Here is a 16,432-nt window from a genome sequence, read left to right on the forward strand (position 1 = left end):
ATGAATTTCCTCCAATCAGTCATGAGATACGCATAATCGGATGTAATGTGAAAAATATCTGCGAATATAGTAGAGTTTGCATATTTTAAGACTAAATGACCTCCATTTTAGTCTCGTGGGGAAGCAATTGTTTTTTAAGTACTTGGAGACTTCTCCGGCAGACGTCGTGAATATACTAGAATTTAAAATGGCGTCGCATGGCTGTGATTGGTTGACGAGGAGTCCTTGACGTCATCCTTTTATATTTCGTGTACGCGCAGATACGTATCAACCGCCATTCTAGAAGTTCGTACCGTTGAGTATTGTGGCAGCAAACCAGTGGCTTCGGTTTGGTCGTTTGCGTAGTTTCGTATCGCACGTAGTGATACTGAATATCGTACAACATTCCATTAGTGAAATATTGTGTTGAGACCTGGTTGTCAGAGTGGTTAATTGTTTCGAGTCGTTCGTCGCCCGCACGTGTTATAATTGGGCAAGAACGGTCTACGAACTATGGCGGCCGAGGCCCGAAAGATTATTAACCTTTCTTTGACTAAGATAGCTCAATCAAGAACACAAAAGGGTGGTGTTTCGCTGCACCGAAATCTTCTCGTTGCAACTGTGCTACAGAGAGCCCGCTTTGTGTACATGGAGGAGTCTTACCACATGGTGCAGCAGCATCCCGTGGACTCTTCATCGTCCATAATGTTTGGCGACAACCAACCACCCGATTATGAAGACAATCCTTTAAATTTTGATGTTTGTGGTCACATTGCCTCGGAAGTAGTGCTAGGAGAGCAGGATGACAGTGCAATCGGTGATCAACAGTTGTTTATTGTGCATGAAGGAGACAAGGAGAATCAGTCTCCCCCAGCTCTTCTAGCGGAAACCTCTTCCGCCCATGTCGAAACAGATTCTAGGTTGCGTGATGACAGTTCTATTCTGAGAGAGAAATTGGAGGGTAATGCCTCCGCGCAGCTCGTTATTGTGACACCATCCAGTGAAGTTTCTGTTTCACGTCCCTGTCCTACGCCCGTCTCTCCTTCGTCATTGAAGAAAAGAAGAGCCGTTGTAGCCGAATGGGAAACGGAGGAGGCTATACTATCGATACTACCCAAAAGGGCCAAGGCAGAAGAAGTTAATGACGAATGTGATGATAGTGTTTTCCTTGACGATGTAGTTACAACGTTGCCAGATACGCGATCCGCGGCTGAAGTCGGTGATAATGAAGTGACAAGTATGGAGATAGACAGAATCACTAGCCTTGTTTCAATTTTCAGTTTTGGTGGTTTAAGTGGAAATGGTCATAATGGGGAGGTGTACAGCGGATCCGTTGTCGTGGGCAGCTCATCAGAAAGTGTTGGTAAATTAACAAAATCTGTATCAACCCCAGATCTGTGTTCAGCTCAAGCTAAGGAGAGTGGTGTTGATGTAATGCAGAGGCCATTTCTTGCTATGACGGTGTAAATGGTGAGCTTTGCTCGTACTGTACATTTGTGAATATGTATTTATGAGCTATTATTTTCAAACGTTTTCAGCTACATACTATTTAATTTTTATTTGTGTTTGTTGTCACTATCAGGACCCTTAATTCCTAGTAAAGGTTAAGGTGTATTTCTGGATTCTGGGTAATAATCCCAATTACTTAATAATTATTTTGCATTTATTTAAGTATAATTTCAATACATAGTGCTATGTTAAGTTGTCCCATTGTATTGGCTTGTTTTGCCCTATTTCGCTTTTCTTTGCTATTTAATATGTTCGTGTTTTGAGTCGAAATCTTGTTTAAGGAAAAGTGCCTTCTCTATGGTATCCATAAAGTGAAATTACGTGTTCGAATGACTATATTTGAGCCAGATGTTTTCACTTCATATGTGAATGTTGAAGAAGACTCGGTCATGTTCAGCACTTGCCGTGCCGTTCAATTCTGTGTTGGATATAAATCAGTATTCTTTTATGTCAGTTGCCGTGTTCCTCTTTGTTTTTAATACAGTTTGAATAACAACTATTAAGGGCCCATTTTATATAAATTCGAGTGAAGTAATTACATGCAGTGTGAGCGTCGTTCAAGACGGCTTACTTTCAAAAGTTGTATTGTGCAAATACTCTGAAGGATGATTGTATTCTTATATTTTTATTATTTCTGGATTTTCACCGGAAGTACTTGCCTGGCCGTCTTATGTTTTAGCATTGCTGACGGCTGTTTGCTGAAGCCCTCTCTTGAGACGGTTCATACATATTTAAGATATATTCAATGTTTCGATACTGGAACCAAAGGCTGGTGAATAGCATGAGTTGTCTTGATTCAGTTAAATTGAATTGTAAATATCCCTCCGTCACATCAGTGATCATTCGTCAATAATTGTGTATATTGCGAGTGTGGCACATGATTGAAATTGAGAATGCAGATTGTGCATCGATCCTCACTGAAAAGAAACAGTGGTAGTTTTCCTAATTGTGAAACTCTGTTTTAAGAGTATTATGTTATATATTCATATGAGTTTGAGTATAAAAACAATAAATACAATTTAAATTAACACCTTTCTTTTATTTACCTACCCTTCACAACTTCGGTTGTATACTCAACCTTTAAAAGTTACTACAAACAGGATTTAAATAGTTAAAATATATGCTAACTGGATTGTTTTAACGTATATTAATTGAATAGTATTGATTAATCTTAACTTCCTGCGATGTGACTCAGCATGAAGCTATTCCGCACTGAGTCATCCGATTGGCGGGGGGGGGGGGATGTGTATTATACTCGCGGCAGCGTCGAATTCTTAGTAATTGCTTGGCGTTGGCTTTCTTGGGAATTCGGTTTGTTAAGTACTATAATTTATATATTGGGCTATTGCACGCCCCTTCGGTCGTTAATAAGGTTATTAAACGTCCATTTGTTGGATTGATGACCGATGAGGGGACCTGTGCGGTAAATGGCATGGGAGAGTATCCAGGCTCTTTGGCCATTTATTTTCGTGTGAATATTAAATTCTTAATTTTTTTGCGTTGGCCAGTTGTCTTTTTTTGGACAATTTGTTGTTTCCCTTAACTTTCATTTGAGAAATCTTGCGAAGAAGAGTACGCCTGAGTTCACCAAAAAGATTGTCGAAGTAAGAAAATGAAGGAAACATCCTGTTCAATGATCTTGAACTTAAAGAGATTTTAAATTTTCAAACTCGAGCATTTTTGCATATTACAAGAGAGCATTTAGGAATAAATAAAGATATAATGCTACCTGCCCTGCGTCGTAATGCGGCTTGATTCATCAGCACGAGTGAGCATGAGGTAATGACTGCATTTACCACAAGTCTTGCAAAGTTGTCTCGACTGATGTAACGAGGTAAGTTATACAATTTTCTTTACCGTGAATTCGTTAATACCACTAGCTTTCAGTAGATAATTCTACATGTATGGTTGCGAAAACTTAAATAATTGGGTGTTATGACTGCCTGTCTTAGTGTTCACCTAGTGCAATCTTACTTTATATAATTTATCTTCCGTCGCGAACTTGAAATAAAATATGATCGCATACATTTTCAAAATGTTTCTGTAAATGATATTTGACTTTTTAAATTTTCCTAAATTTCCTTTACGAAACTTCTGGGTATGGCGCCTTGTACAAGAGAGTTCTGGGCCGGCTCCTATGCAAGGTTTTACTGGTACAAATCCTGGCTGTCATATCTACAAAAGAGAATTCATAATTTTAAAGGGACATTGGTTAGCTGACCAACGATGAGCCTATTGAGAGAATTTAATATATTTATTAAAGACTTCAAAGAATAGAGCTTCATTGATCATAAGATAAAAGGAAGTAAAAATGACATTTGAATTTTAGCATTCGGTATTCCCTCCCACAGAATGGGATCATAGCTTAAAGATAATGTACCCTGCCGGCTGTAGTCGAAAAGTTATACAGCGTTTACAACAAAGGCTGGTGTCCACGTTTTCTCCATGTGTTTGTTTTAGTTTGAAGGAATTCACTTGATTTTATTATTTAAAGAACTGATTGTACTGCCCAGATTTTTTACTTAATCACTTGGACCGTTCGAATTCTCGCAGTGATGAAACCGTCTCTCGAGCTGCAAATTTATCTGTTGCATTGACTATTTCTGCACTCCATTTCACTTGTTACGTCCCAAGTTAATGGATAATTTCAAATGTTTTAGTTCGTTATTCATCCAAGACAGTGCAAATTTTGTAGCATTGTTAAAATAATCCCACTGTGCCTTAACGAAAGAGTGCATTTACCGCTGCCCCTGGACTAGTGTTCGGATCTTCACTTTGGAGGGTACAGCGCAGAATCCTGAGGTATTAATGCGCGCGTTTCAAAACTAACAAAAAAGTTTTTGCTTCGTTCGCAGAAGCCGGGGAACCCTTCTGCCTCCCGCTCCCCCACTCACAAGGTAAACGTGCCCTTGAGCACTTCACCCAAGAGAGAGTAAAGCACGCGATGAAAAGCGGAAGACAGAAGTATCCATGTGAATGCATATTGTGGGGACCAGAATATTTTCGGGGAATGGGAAGCACTCTCTACCTTCCCTTGCTGTGGCCACTGCTTTCATCACAGTTGACGTATTGAAGCAGGTACAGTCCAGACAATGGCGGTGCTCCTGAAGCCCGCTTGACAATAATCGAGTGAAACGTTCCTCTCTCTCAGTATGGTTTGTTTCGAAGCTGTTGATATTTCATTATAGAATGGAAACTAGATTGTTAAAATGTACGCATTATGAATGAATTGTCGTTAATTTAATGAGCGCGGTTTTAAAGAAGTATTTTTGTATTATATTATGATCTGAATATGAGATGTGAAAGATTTTGTTACTTTATCAGTCATTTTTTCCAGATTCAATCTTAAATCGCAGTAGTTTCTTCAACACACACTAGCATATTCTGTGGTAGAGGTTTTGGAAGCTACGATTGTTATCGAAATAATCGCTACAAAGATCTCTCGGTGTCATTCTCGTCATAATGAAGGGGTCGTATTTGTCCGCGTACAAATGATTTCTGGCCGATATGACAATAATCTGAATTTTTTAATGAAGAATACAACAATCCTTCAGCTTTTAAATGCCTCGCTGATTGATTGCGATCGGAATACTATGTCAGTGAAGAATATTACCCTCTACCTCGGAATTAAACTCTTGTTTGGGTTACGTATTCCGGTTGATGCATCATCATGTTACTATTTTATTTTTGTTAGGTCGGTAGGATGACTTTACGGTGCCAGAGTTATGTCACGCCTTCGCAAAGCTGAAATCAAACCACATAAAACGTGCTTCAATTTATTTGCATTGTACATCAAATTGCAAAAACTTCACCTCGTCGATGGGCTTAATTTATTAAAATATTCTATATATAAGAAATTTATAATTTTGATAAAGGATTAGTTTCCCGAAAAAGCTTTTACCCGAGCGAGTCCGTAAAGTGTCGTCTGAGAGAGATTGTATTTATTATTATTGTTTGAGCGCTTGTTATTGTAGACGTTATAATGGACTGTTTACAATATTAACGTATACATTCGATAAAACCTTGGAATGTAAATGCACCGGTAATCTTACGCAGCGGGTTAGACCATACGAGTCTAATATTTCATGCATATTTCAAGATACATAAAATATTATTCACGTACAACGATAAGCAAGATTTATTTCTGCGTGAGCAAATGAAAATCAATAAACGAGTAACTGATTCACGTATTATAGAGTTATTTTTTCGTTTAAAAGTGAAGTATAGTCTTCCTTACCTTGCCAAAGCTATGGCTTACCAGCATGAAGTACGTATACATGATCCTGAAGTTTAATACTAAATAACTGGACGTTATTCAGATTTTAATTTCTCTCAATTGGTCGAACTTACTCAAATGTTTCAGAATCTTCAATACGTGGAAAATCCTTGTCGTTATTTTCGGGAGATTGTTTTTTTACGTTGAGTTCAGTCAGGACTTCACGTCGTTTGTCCTTGTGCTATATTTATATTCACACATCACCAGCTTATTAAGTGGCCTTTAAGTTTAAACCCGTGCACTTATGTTTTGCCCATAGATTTCATTAAGTTCCTGGGTAGTGTAGTTAGGGCAAATGCCAAAAACATGTGAAGTTAAAATTTATTCGATTCAGCAAGAACTAATGTTAAAGTCGCAGTTTTTCTGTTTCTCAAAACGGTCAGCCACCTTTTGAAAACCGCATCTCCTTTACTACATATAATCGTATACTCGCTCGCTCTACTCCTTAGTAAACGAAAAAATAATCTTTCGTCCCATCAGGAAGGTGGCCGTATACATTGCCCTACGCTATTGCGTTCTGCTGAACTTACTGCGCATTATTACACAAGCTACGACACCTGCCAATTAATCCGTATAATATTTTAAATTGACGTCAATATTGACTCCTGAACAGTTGGCACGGTTCTTCCGTTCTGTTCCTACGAAAAAAAATGCATACGCAATATTTTTATCCATCCGTACCTATTGTATCAAGGAAACCGTTGTCACTATCTCGGATGACACCGCATTTGTATCTATTCACCCACGGCACATCTTGCTCGACCATTACTTAGCCAGTTGTGACGTGATACAATGTGTACCATACGAGGTCGTCTGCTTCATCTTACATAATTGTTTGGGTTCGGCGTTTAAACTAATGACATTTATATAATGTCACTTGTAGTTATTTATTTCACATAGTTTCCCAATGACTGGAAGATACGATTTATCGAATGGGAATTCAAGTTGCTTCTTTGTTATCTTGAAGAAGAATATCAGAAAGGATATTGCTCGCTAGTCGGGGAAAGTCCGTGCGGATTCGAGAATGGCGCGTGCGAATCCGGCGACGCGAAGCCCCCAAGCTACGCCGTTGAGTTTAACGTTTCCGTCCTCGAAAGTGCACAAAATACGACCTTGGCCTCGCCCAATTAGTTTCGACCAGTCCTAGGATCGCACAGATCTAAGATCTTGCCCTATGATTGACCAGCAGACAGGTTTCGAGTTAACAGGATTCCATGGCGTAGTGACAAGACATGAAAAGCGATGAGTGAATTTCCTCGGCGTTTCAGTCGTTCTCCTAATACATGCATGTTGGATTGTGGGGATTTAAGCTCCGTATATCAAGTCTTTAAGTCGATCGCTAATCCTTCTAGAGTGCACGTCGTGATAAATGCATCTATTGCAACACGCGTCCTTTGCCTACACGCCACACGATGTGATTTAGAAAGTTTTACATTGCTTTCATGAATGTTGTCGTCCTGTTAACTTAATTCCTATATTTGAGAAATCGAACCCTCCTCGTTGCATTTGCTTTTTCTCGAACGTATGAGGTTCGTACTTTCTTCCACTGGGCACGCACGCACGCCAACTCAAAAGCGCACGAGAGTACCGTTTCGTTTCTAGACTACCGTTTTCACTCATCCTACTTGGCGGTAATTCCCCCTCCTTTCCCTCACTCTCTTCTTTCCTCCCCTCCCCTCCCCCCTTAAGGCAAGCTGGGTCTTTCCCTCCCCCCTCGGAGCTCCCTTCTCTCCCTCCTCTCTGAGCACAGTCCTCCCCCCTCTCTCGCCCTCCGCGTCCTCCCTTCTCGTCTCTCCCGACGCCTTCCGCCCCCCCCTGCCGACCGTCCAATTCCCTCGCTCTCTCCTCTGCTATCGCTCCACTTCCTGTATCTTCAGTTGATTTCAGAAAAGCAACCGACCGAAATTCGGCACGATTGAATTGTTCATGTTTATATAATATAGTCGCCTAAACAAAGTATCAGCAAAGTCATTGCTTAAGGCAGTGTCGTGGAGTCGAAGGAATTTCTTTATCCTTGGCAGAATATTCGCTGCCTTGTGAATCGAGGTCACTTTGGAGAATTGCACTAGTTGGGAGGGGGGAATGGAGGGAAGGCAACGGGTGGGGAAGACAAGGTGGACAGCGCTGTGGTGCTTTCTACCGCGCGGATTGAGGCCTTAGGTTGCGGGCGTATCGAAAACGCTTTGCATTCGTCCGAACCTGCTATCCCTGTTATTGTCTACCCCGTCCACAGAGAATTGAAGACGCGTGACGCACTGCCTGGGGAGAAAGGCGCCGGATTTCCTCCTCTCATCATGTTGATTCTCCAAATAGTGATACTTTGGACTCGACCAAAAGCACTTCAGTTTAAGCAAGCAGTAATCACATGATTTACGACAAAGGATATTAAAGCCATAGAAAACTGTAGCGTGGGATCGGGTTCAAAAACCCTTAATAGTTAAACCTCAGCAGAGAATACTTAGTATGTTTTTTCTTTTTTAGAATTTTTAATAGCTGTCGGATTTTTTCCTTCTTTTTTTCATCGTTGTTAGCGACCTATAAATTCCCTCCTGTTGTCCACATTGATCAATGCTGTCAGTCCAACTGTGGAACATTCGCAAGACGGCTTCATAGATATTAAGATGCCATATCATAATTTTGACCCTTGCAATGTCCGCTTTTACCTCAAGTATTGAGCTGAAAATTCAAAAAAAGTAGGCTTTTGAGTTGACAGAAATGTGCACCATATTTTATTGGGATTCCTTTTTTCATTTGGAAATGCCATTTTTTCGCCCTTTCACGATGCGCGTGTGCACAGTTCGATACAAATACGATTGAAAGCAAAGCATGCACTGCGTATTATTTTCCGTCACATCGCCATCGTACTTCTGCTTTCCTTCTGAGCCTCCGTCCATTTTTATCGATAGCATTTTAAATCGTCTATGTTAATAGAAATGCACCTAGGAATAAATCAAACTGATGGCAAGAATGAAGTGGTGGTAATATTGCATTTGCTATGTGAGTGAAAGGAAGAAAACGTGCCTGTATATGCTTTAAAGTCCTCAGCATCAAGTCTTGCTCGCTGGACGTTGTACCCATCGCATTCGTCCAGACGATGCCTCCCACTCCGTAGACAAAAAAGTCTATTTGGAACGAACTGTCGACTCAGAACTTCCTGCGTCGTAAGTATCCAAAATACACTAGCGGCGTGCCTTGCAGCGTGGGAAGGAGGGTTGCTTGAAGAGGGTCAAGGGCCTCTACTTCTAAGTCACAATACTACGAGGTGTTTTAAGTTACGCAGGTGTTCAATGAACAAATACGCATTACTGCGTAAGTGAGTTATAAAGGAGTCGAAAGGGTACACGCACATACTGTTGAAACACCACATTCGCTTAATTAAAGTACATTAAAACGAACTTTTTATTTCTATCGTCGTTCACGAAGATAATTGAGTATTGCTGGATATTATATTGCTAGATGTATGTAAAATTAAAATTGTGAAAGATCTCAAAGCTCAAATATGCACCTGGCCGTGTATTGCCCCATGTGAAATATTCATCTCATAGCAACATTAGGTCGTATATGAATTATTAATTCCGACAGAAAGCTAATATGAATGCCAATTCCTCAGGAAGCATAAAAAATAACTGAAGACTCATAATAATTAGTCAAAATTTATCCTCTGCAAACTTTCCTCTATAAACGACCTTTGTCCCCTTGCAAATTAGAACAAAATCACCGGAGACACATCATAATAAGGTGACTCGCCCAGAAAACTGATGATAATTTGGTGAGCCATTGTCTGTAAAGTAAAGTTATCCCACAAAGGGCGCACCGGAATGTTTCCAGGGTAATTGTTCGTGGATTCTGTCTCACGCCATGCCCTCTCGAAGTTTTAAATTGGGAAAGTGAGACAGGCGAGTAGAAGCAAAGCGCAAGGATGGGGGAATGGGTTATCTATGGAAGACGTGACTCAGTCGCACGAAATAACGAACACTCCGATGAACTGGGGAGGGGTGCGTAGGTTTTAAGCTAACTATGCGCAGATCTTCCTAGTTTTGGAAGCAGTGGAGTGTGTTATGAGTTGAATGCCAAATTTGTCACCGATTGGAATCCGGGCCCTGAAACGCTACTACTTACTAGAGCGCTACTACCAATTACGTCTCTTCGAATGTTTTTCAAATGTCACCGAATGGCGCCTCCGTCATCGTCCACGGTCATTGAAATTCGCCCCCTCCCCCATCTCGGCCTCAGCTTTTGTATGAATTCAGTGCATTTACTCGCTGATTTGCGTCACCGACCCCTGCTCATCGGGTGTACGATACGGAATAATGCGATACCTGGAGCCATGACTCCAGGTCGCGTCCCAAACGAAGATGGATCGTTTATAGGTTGGCCCACATAAATATTATTAATTTCATTTGAAAAACAAAGTCATATTCCACCTTTGAAATGCGCGTTTTGTTGTCATAGAATGTATTTTCGTACTTTTGAGCTTGCGATGCAATACGGCTTCGGCAATCGAAACACCTGCAGTAATCAAAGGAGGCCACAGACTATTGGGATGACTTGCACCGTTGGGTATTCATATGTAATGATAATGTGGGAGAAGCTGGTGTCTTGTAAGAACCCGTGGAAAGAAGTATCGCTGACTGTTCCGCCCGTTCAGGGTTTGACCTTGGGCACATTTTTATTATTGAAAATCTCAGTCAAAAGTCGATTGTTGGAAATATGGGAGTTGATTTCTGGCGTCACTTGGTAAAAGTGAGTCATGGTTGATTTGAAACACTTAGCATTTCCGTATTAATGATTTAATTCACAATCTAGGTTTCAGAGCATCGTTATCTAGACATTCAACGCAAACTTAAACGAGTACACATAAATTTTTTAGTGTCAACGAAGTTTGGAATGTGAATATAAGCATTCGTCTATATCCGGATATGCCTTATTATTCCGTGGGCTACGTTAATCTATAAATGACCAATGCAATTTGCGTGCCGTATTAATATAAGCGTATAAGTCTAGTGTATAAATAATTTTATCATTCGCATTTACATTGTAAAATTAATAAAACTCCATTTTGTCATTGGAAATAATAATCTGTCATCAAACTGGTTCGCCAGCATTAAAAAAATGAACATCATTTGACTGCTGCTTTAAAAAAAAATACTCTGCTGTAGAGTCAAGTTAAGATATTGCTCCACTTCAAAGCAAAAACTCGCCAGATTTAGAGAGAAAAGAGAAAGTCTCCCTCCATTCTTTGCATGATGACGCGAAGGGAAACGTAGTGTTACCAAAGGACTAAACATTTTGATCCAGCGACAACAGGAGAGTTGTCGAAAAAATTATCACTGTTTCGAATGCCATCCCAGAATTTCCATTCGAATGCTTGCAGTTGTAAATTGTCATAGTCGCTCCGAGACGAATGTCACATGAGACGACTTCTCGCTGTTCAGAGCGCGGCGCATTCCAGAAAGCGCTGACCAAGCGTCGTGAATAGTGAAATCACCGACGCTGCTTAAAGCCGTTTGCCTCTGCTCAGTTGCTCTTGAGTTGTCATCATGGACGTCGTGAGCTAGAAATTATTCTATTGGTATTGTTTTCGTTAAAATAAGAATCAGTTCTATCCTATTGTTAACATTTCGAAACAGAATGCGGTATTAGATTCAGCTTTAATTCTAAAATATTTTTTTAAAATAAAAAAATGTAGTATTTTTTATATTTCTCTAGTATAAAGTTATTTTTATCTTCCACAAAACACATTGGATCTATTTAATACCAGATTAAGGATTTATTTTGTTTTTAACTTTTATCGTAGTTATTATATTAGTTTGCTAATTTGTATTTATTTATTTGTTTAATAAGGCGCCACCGAGAAATCGTCACCATGGGTACTTTAACAATCAAAGGGTATGCTTTGGACGGTCCATAACTACATACTACTATTGCCTGTACCGTAATCCTACTCTCGCTTTCCTGAAATTGTGTCGTTTCACAGTTCTAAATACTTTCTACTTGCATTCCTGCCATTCAAAGAGTATTTCACCACCCCTTTCACCTAACATAATTACTTTGATAACTTTAAACTGTTTACTAATATTTTCTTAATGTTTTAATTAGCATACATCTCCTCAATTCTCTTAGTCTGCAAATGCTTCTTTTGGCGACGCAATTCTTCATCTAGAGTCACTGCCACTACTTCCGTCTTCGTTTCCTCTGCATATCGTGCTATTGTTTTTTTTACGTTTACCACCTTCCCTCCGCAGTTCCATTCTTTTCTTTCCACTTAAATGTGCTTACTTGGTGCTTTACTAGGCATTCATTATTTTTCATTCCTGAAGAAGCTTCAACGTTCCATGTTCACCCCTTCTAATCCTTTTGAACTTTAGATTGAGTTTCAGAACAACCAAATTATGATTTCCCACATTCAGGGATCTGCTTAAATTGACGATTCTGTTTCTAAATCATCGGTGCGATTTAATGATTTTAATGTGCGAGTACAGATGGAAAAAAATTATTCTGAGGACCAAAATAAAAAATTGGGGTTCCGGCAACCGGGAATGGCAGCTAATACAGGTTTACATTCGAGTAATTACGTAATTATTTCTACAAAGTTCGGACTTTTAAACATATTTATAAATCATAGTCAGCTTTAGCAATAGTCGTACATGAAGTACTTATTCATTTTTTTCGACATTCATATCCTCGAGCATGCTCCATGCTGCTGTGTTTTCAAGTCAAGACTTGTAACCTTCGCTCGCGGCGCGTCGTGCTGTCCTCGGCGTGGTTCGATGCGTTCGAAGGCATCCATGAGTGCCCATGGATATTTGCAAGCATCGTGACGTAAACGGCGAAAATTCGTATCGTCTGAGAGTACGCCGCACCAAATTAGCGACTCCCAAGTTAAGCACGACCTCTATTCTCACGTAGGGATTCGAATGCATGGCGTTTGGGTCGACAGGCAGCCATGTAAACGAAATGGCTACGGCTGATATGGACTTCTTATTCTTGACACGGCGGATGTCTTGACAGTTTCGGCCAATGAATGATTGTGACGAATTTTAGGGTTCTTAAATTTTCTTGGAACGCACGAGGTGTCGCTTTCGGTGAACCCCGGCCGCTACTCCTCAAAATTTGCATAAATACATAAATTTTCATGCCGCAGTGTGCGCTGTGGGTCGAAATCGAATAAAGCTGGACGAACGTCTGAAAGAGTTTTATTTTTTACGCCAGGAATTTGAAACTTCGTGTGGTCACTGTCCAAGAATTTGTACATCTGGTGCCACATATATTCCCGTGGTCCTCATAGACTGAAACATGCATAAGGTCTCACAGTTGACTAAATTTAGCTTAGGAAGCTCACCTTCATTTTTCACTTTCAGTAAATCTTCTAAATGAAGAAGTTGCTGCTTTCCCCGTTGCACTAATCTTGTGGCATCAACGACAATGTGATCTTATGAACTTGAGTCTTTCACCTTCTATTAGTGTTAGTTTCGAAGATATGTTAACAATTTCTGTATTTTATTTATTAAAACGGCGGACGCTGTTTTCAGCCAAATCTTTACCTAAATCACTAATTTTTTTCTCCGATGACTTCTACAAAGTAATTCATTCAATCCGATGTCCTGAAGCTCATGGAATGTGAATCTGAAGAGAAAAGTTGCGACAGTTTGCGACGCAGAAAATGAAATCGATTTTTCCACGGCCCGGTTTCGTTCGCCGACAAGTGTGTGAATACGGTGACCGGTTGTTTAGAGATGCAGTGTAGACCCATATGTGATGGCGATTTTCGATCTATGCGCGGTAAAACGGGCTTCCAGAAATGTCTTAATGAAAACATCAAAAGAAAATTGATTCATGATAAGGCAAATGGAAAGGTGAGCTAAAAGCTAGGTGGAAGTAAGACCTTGAAGGGATTCCAGATAGTAACATTTAAATTGCACACATTCATAGTCTCTGTAAGGGTGCATGTCGCTTTAGTGGTGCCATGAACGACCTCTCGGATAGACTCACTTCCCCACTAAGACTCGAGCTACCGGTTAGATTTCGAACAACGGTTAACCAGGCATAAGGCTTCGCGAAAAGCGACGTCGTTATGACCCTTCAGAACCCTTGGAACGGTGTTAAAGGTCTATTTATTGTGGAAATTTTCTATTTCCGTTAGGATATGCAGGTTGCGAATCCTTATATTAATCATTGAGAAGAACGGTTGTCATTTTCTGACATTTCAGAAATTGACCGTTCAATTTCAACGCTGAAACTATCTGGTAACTCCGCTTTGTTTCTTGTTGGTGGGAGAAGTATTGCTTTTTGATATATTCAGAGTTGCCACCTCTTGTTACGTATATATTATAATTAATAGGTTGGGCTGAATCGTTTAATGATAAGCATGATATTTTTTTATGTTCTTTTCATCAATGTTTCCAAATTGTAATAGCTAACATTTTCATTGAATTTCTTGTATGCATGGCATTTAGCACATGGTATTTTTTTCCTTTCCAAGGAATATATTTTTTTCCAAATGCGAGGGAAGGTTTTTGTAAGCTCCTCGTACGTGCAGTTTCACTTGAATAGAATGGTACATTACATCGTTACACAACTTCAGTAACATAACAGAATGAAAACAGGAAGTCAATCTTTTCCTTGCAAGAAAAATAATTTAATGTTTTTTGCACGTGAAATATAGGTGGGTAGACCTGAAGGTGAGATAAAGTGGCTTATCACGCAAGTCTTCTGGGCTTATCAAATAAAATGGAAGAAGAGTTTAAGGAACAACGTCAAACATGAATTGGAACGATGAAATTTTGAATGTTTCAGTTTATTCACCTAATACTTTGCTCAAGTACTTATCTAATCCTTCTGCAACCTAAGGCTAGTTAATGAGATGGTATTTTTAAACGCCGTTGTTCTTACACTTGTAGTAATGGCCTAATCTACCAAACCAAACTTCGAGTTGATAACCGTGAACATTAATAAAAAGAAAATTGATTGAATACGTCTAATATCATAAATTCAATTCCATAGATATTTGGGATGTATTTTTTTATAATGATATTGCTGATTGCTCTGAAATGTTCCTGGCTTCCAACCGCCCATATCCGAGAATTCTGCGCCATTGGAATGCTGACTGAATGGGCAAGGAAGGTAGATAGGTCGGTAGGTAGAAGGAAGGTAGTATTTGTGAGTATTGGCCAATTTAGTTTTACTTCTTCATACCATGCTTTCAGGATCGATTAATACTATATATCGGGAATATAAAACTGTCCTCCTCTTGTGTAAACGGAATGAGTGAGAACAAGCCTTCGCAATAGGCAACCTGAAAGATAAAACAATTCGTTGACATGTCAGTACATGCTTAACGTATTCCAAATTCTGGTCGAGAGATTAGACTTCCCACGGTTACGCTTCGAACCTGTTTCTATGATAGCAGTTGAGTTTAAATCTCGATGGCAAAGAATATTCCCTCACTAATCTTTCCCCAACCTTCTTATCTACTTCTATAGGAATATTATTTTATTACTGGACCTGTTATTGGCAGATTTATATTCCCAAGTTAATAACTTAAATCACAGAGCATTCGAAATCAATGCGGAAAACCAAAATAAATAAAGGGGGGCATGACCCAACCCATTACCTCTCCTGTCTGTTTCCATGGTTAATGTTTTTCTCAGTCCCGGATCGCAAACGACCTATCGTCTCAAAGATAGTCCCAAAGTTCGTATACCAGATGAACTCTCTCCCAAGGAATTATCCAGCTGTTGTCCAGATCAGGAAGCGCGAGATAACGAGGCACGTATCGCCAAGGTATTCCCATTTCGACAACCAAACCCCCTTGGGCTGTGGATTGGCGGGCTCACTGTGTTTGCTTTTGAGAACACCTTGTGAAATGCTGAGGTGGCTGAATGAAGGGGGATGGGGGTGGATGGAAGGTCACCAAAGGTTTCTTGACGACAAGGCCTGCAACCATTTTTTGTTATGAATCAGCATGCCCATTGTGGATGTGTAAGACAACAACTTAGGGGGCCTCTTAACGGTAGGAGGTGCTCTGTCCATTCCCCTCCCGCCGTGGATATGCTGAAACCTCAACCAGTTCGTTGTTGTATTCTTATCATAGGCGATCTTAGTGGAAATCACCCTCTGGGATTCATGAATTTTCGACATAATCACCTTTTAAAATCTCGTTCTTCGCGTTGAATTTTAAATTTTAGACGGCAAAATACATTGTTAAGTATTCAATGATTGAATTCATTATTGCATCAATTGCATTCACTCCCTATTTGCATCATTTTGTAAAATATACTTGATAGCGGTGGAGTGGATGGATTAAAGAGGGAAACTATTTTATAATTCCTCTTGCAACACTACCACAGTGTGATTCCAATATCTACGTCTGCTTTTTTTAATTAACATAAGAATTAAGCAAGAAAGAGTGAAACTATTATGTTTTTTCGTTTATGAGTACACACTACCTTGGATGATTATCCACGCACTAAAATTATTAACTGGCTGGTTGACATTGGCCTTACGATTACTTTTGGTTGTGTTGAAACAAGCTTAATTATGACATATTTGAATCAGTATTAATAGATTTCGTCATAAACTTACTCAATTAGATTTAAGTATGTATACTCTCTCTATTTGCGGTTTTATTTATTGTAGTCAAATAACCTTTTGATGCTGATCGCTCTC

At 39.7% G+C, this 16,432-nt stretch overlaps 2 protein-coding genes across 3 annotated transcripts in view; both read left to right on the plus strand.

Moving 5' to 3' along the window:
• Positions 1–261: 261 nt before the first annotated feature.
• On the plus strand, positions 262–2,516 carry LOC139695997 (immediate early response gene 5 protein-like). The gene has a single exon (XM_071594609.1). It carries the CDS (start codon positions 493–495, stop codon positions 1,444–1,446), a length of 954 nt encoding a protein of 317 aa, XP_071450710.1. The 5' UTR covers positions 262–492; the 3' UTR covers positions 1,447–2,516.
• Positions 2,517–3,301: 785 nt separating this feature from the next.
• Positions 3,302–16,432, plus strand: part of Ptpa (Phosphotyrosyl phosphatase activator) — a 35,484-nt gene continuing 22,353 nt past the window's right edge. The window contains exon 1 of one of the 2 annotated variants that reach the window (XM_071594633.1): positions 3,302–3,322. The gene's annotated coding sequence lies outside the window, so the exon portion shown is untranslated. Of the gene's footprint in view, positions 3,323–4,395; positions 4,567–16,432 lie in introns of those variants that run through there. The other variant, XM_071594634.1, reaches the window with a different exon arrangement.

Source organism: Hetaerina americana, unplaced genomic scaffold (genome assembly GCF_022747635.1).
Source record: "Hetaerina americana unplaced genomic scaffold, ioHetAmer1.1.p SCAF_65, whole genome shotgun sequence".
NCBI classification, from domain to species: Eukaryota; Metazoa; Arthropoda; class Insecta; order Odonata; family Calopterygidae; genus Hetaerina; species Hetaerina americana.

Coding starts and splice junctions, on each gene's coding strand:
- LOC139695997 (XM_071594609.1), top strand. CDS start 493: ATGGCGGCCGAGGCCCGAAAGATTATTAACCTTTCTTTGACTAAGATA.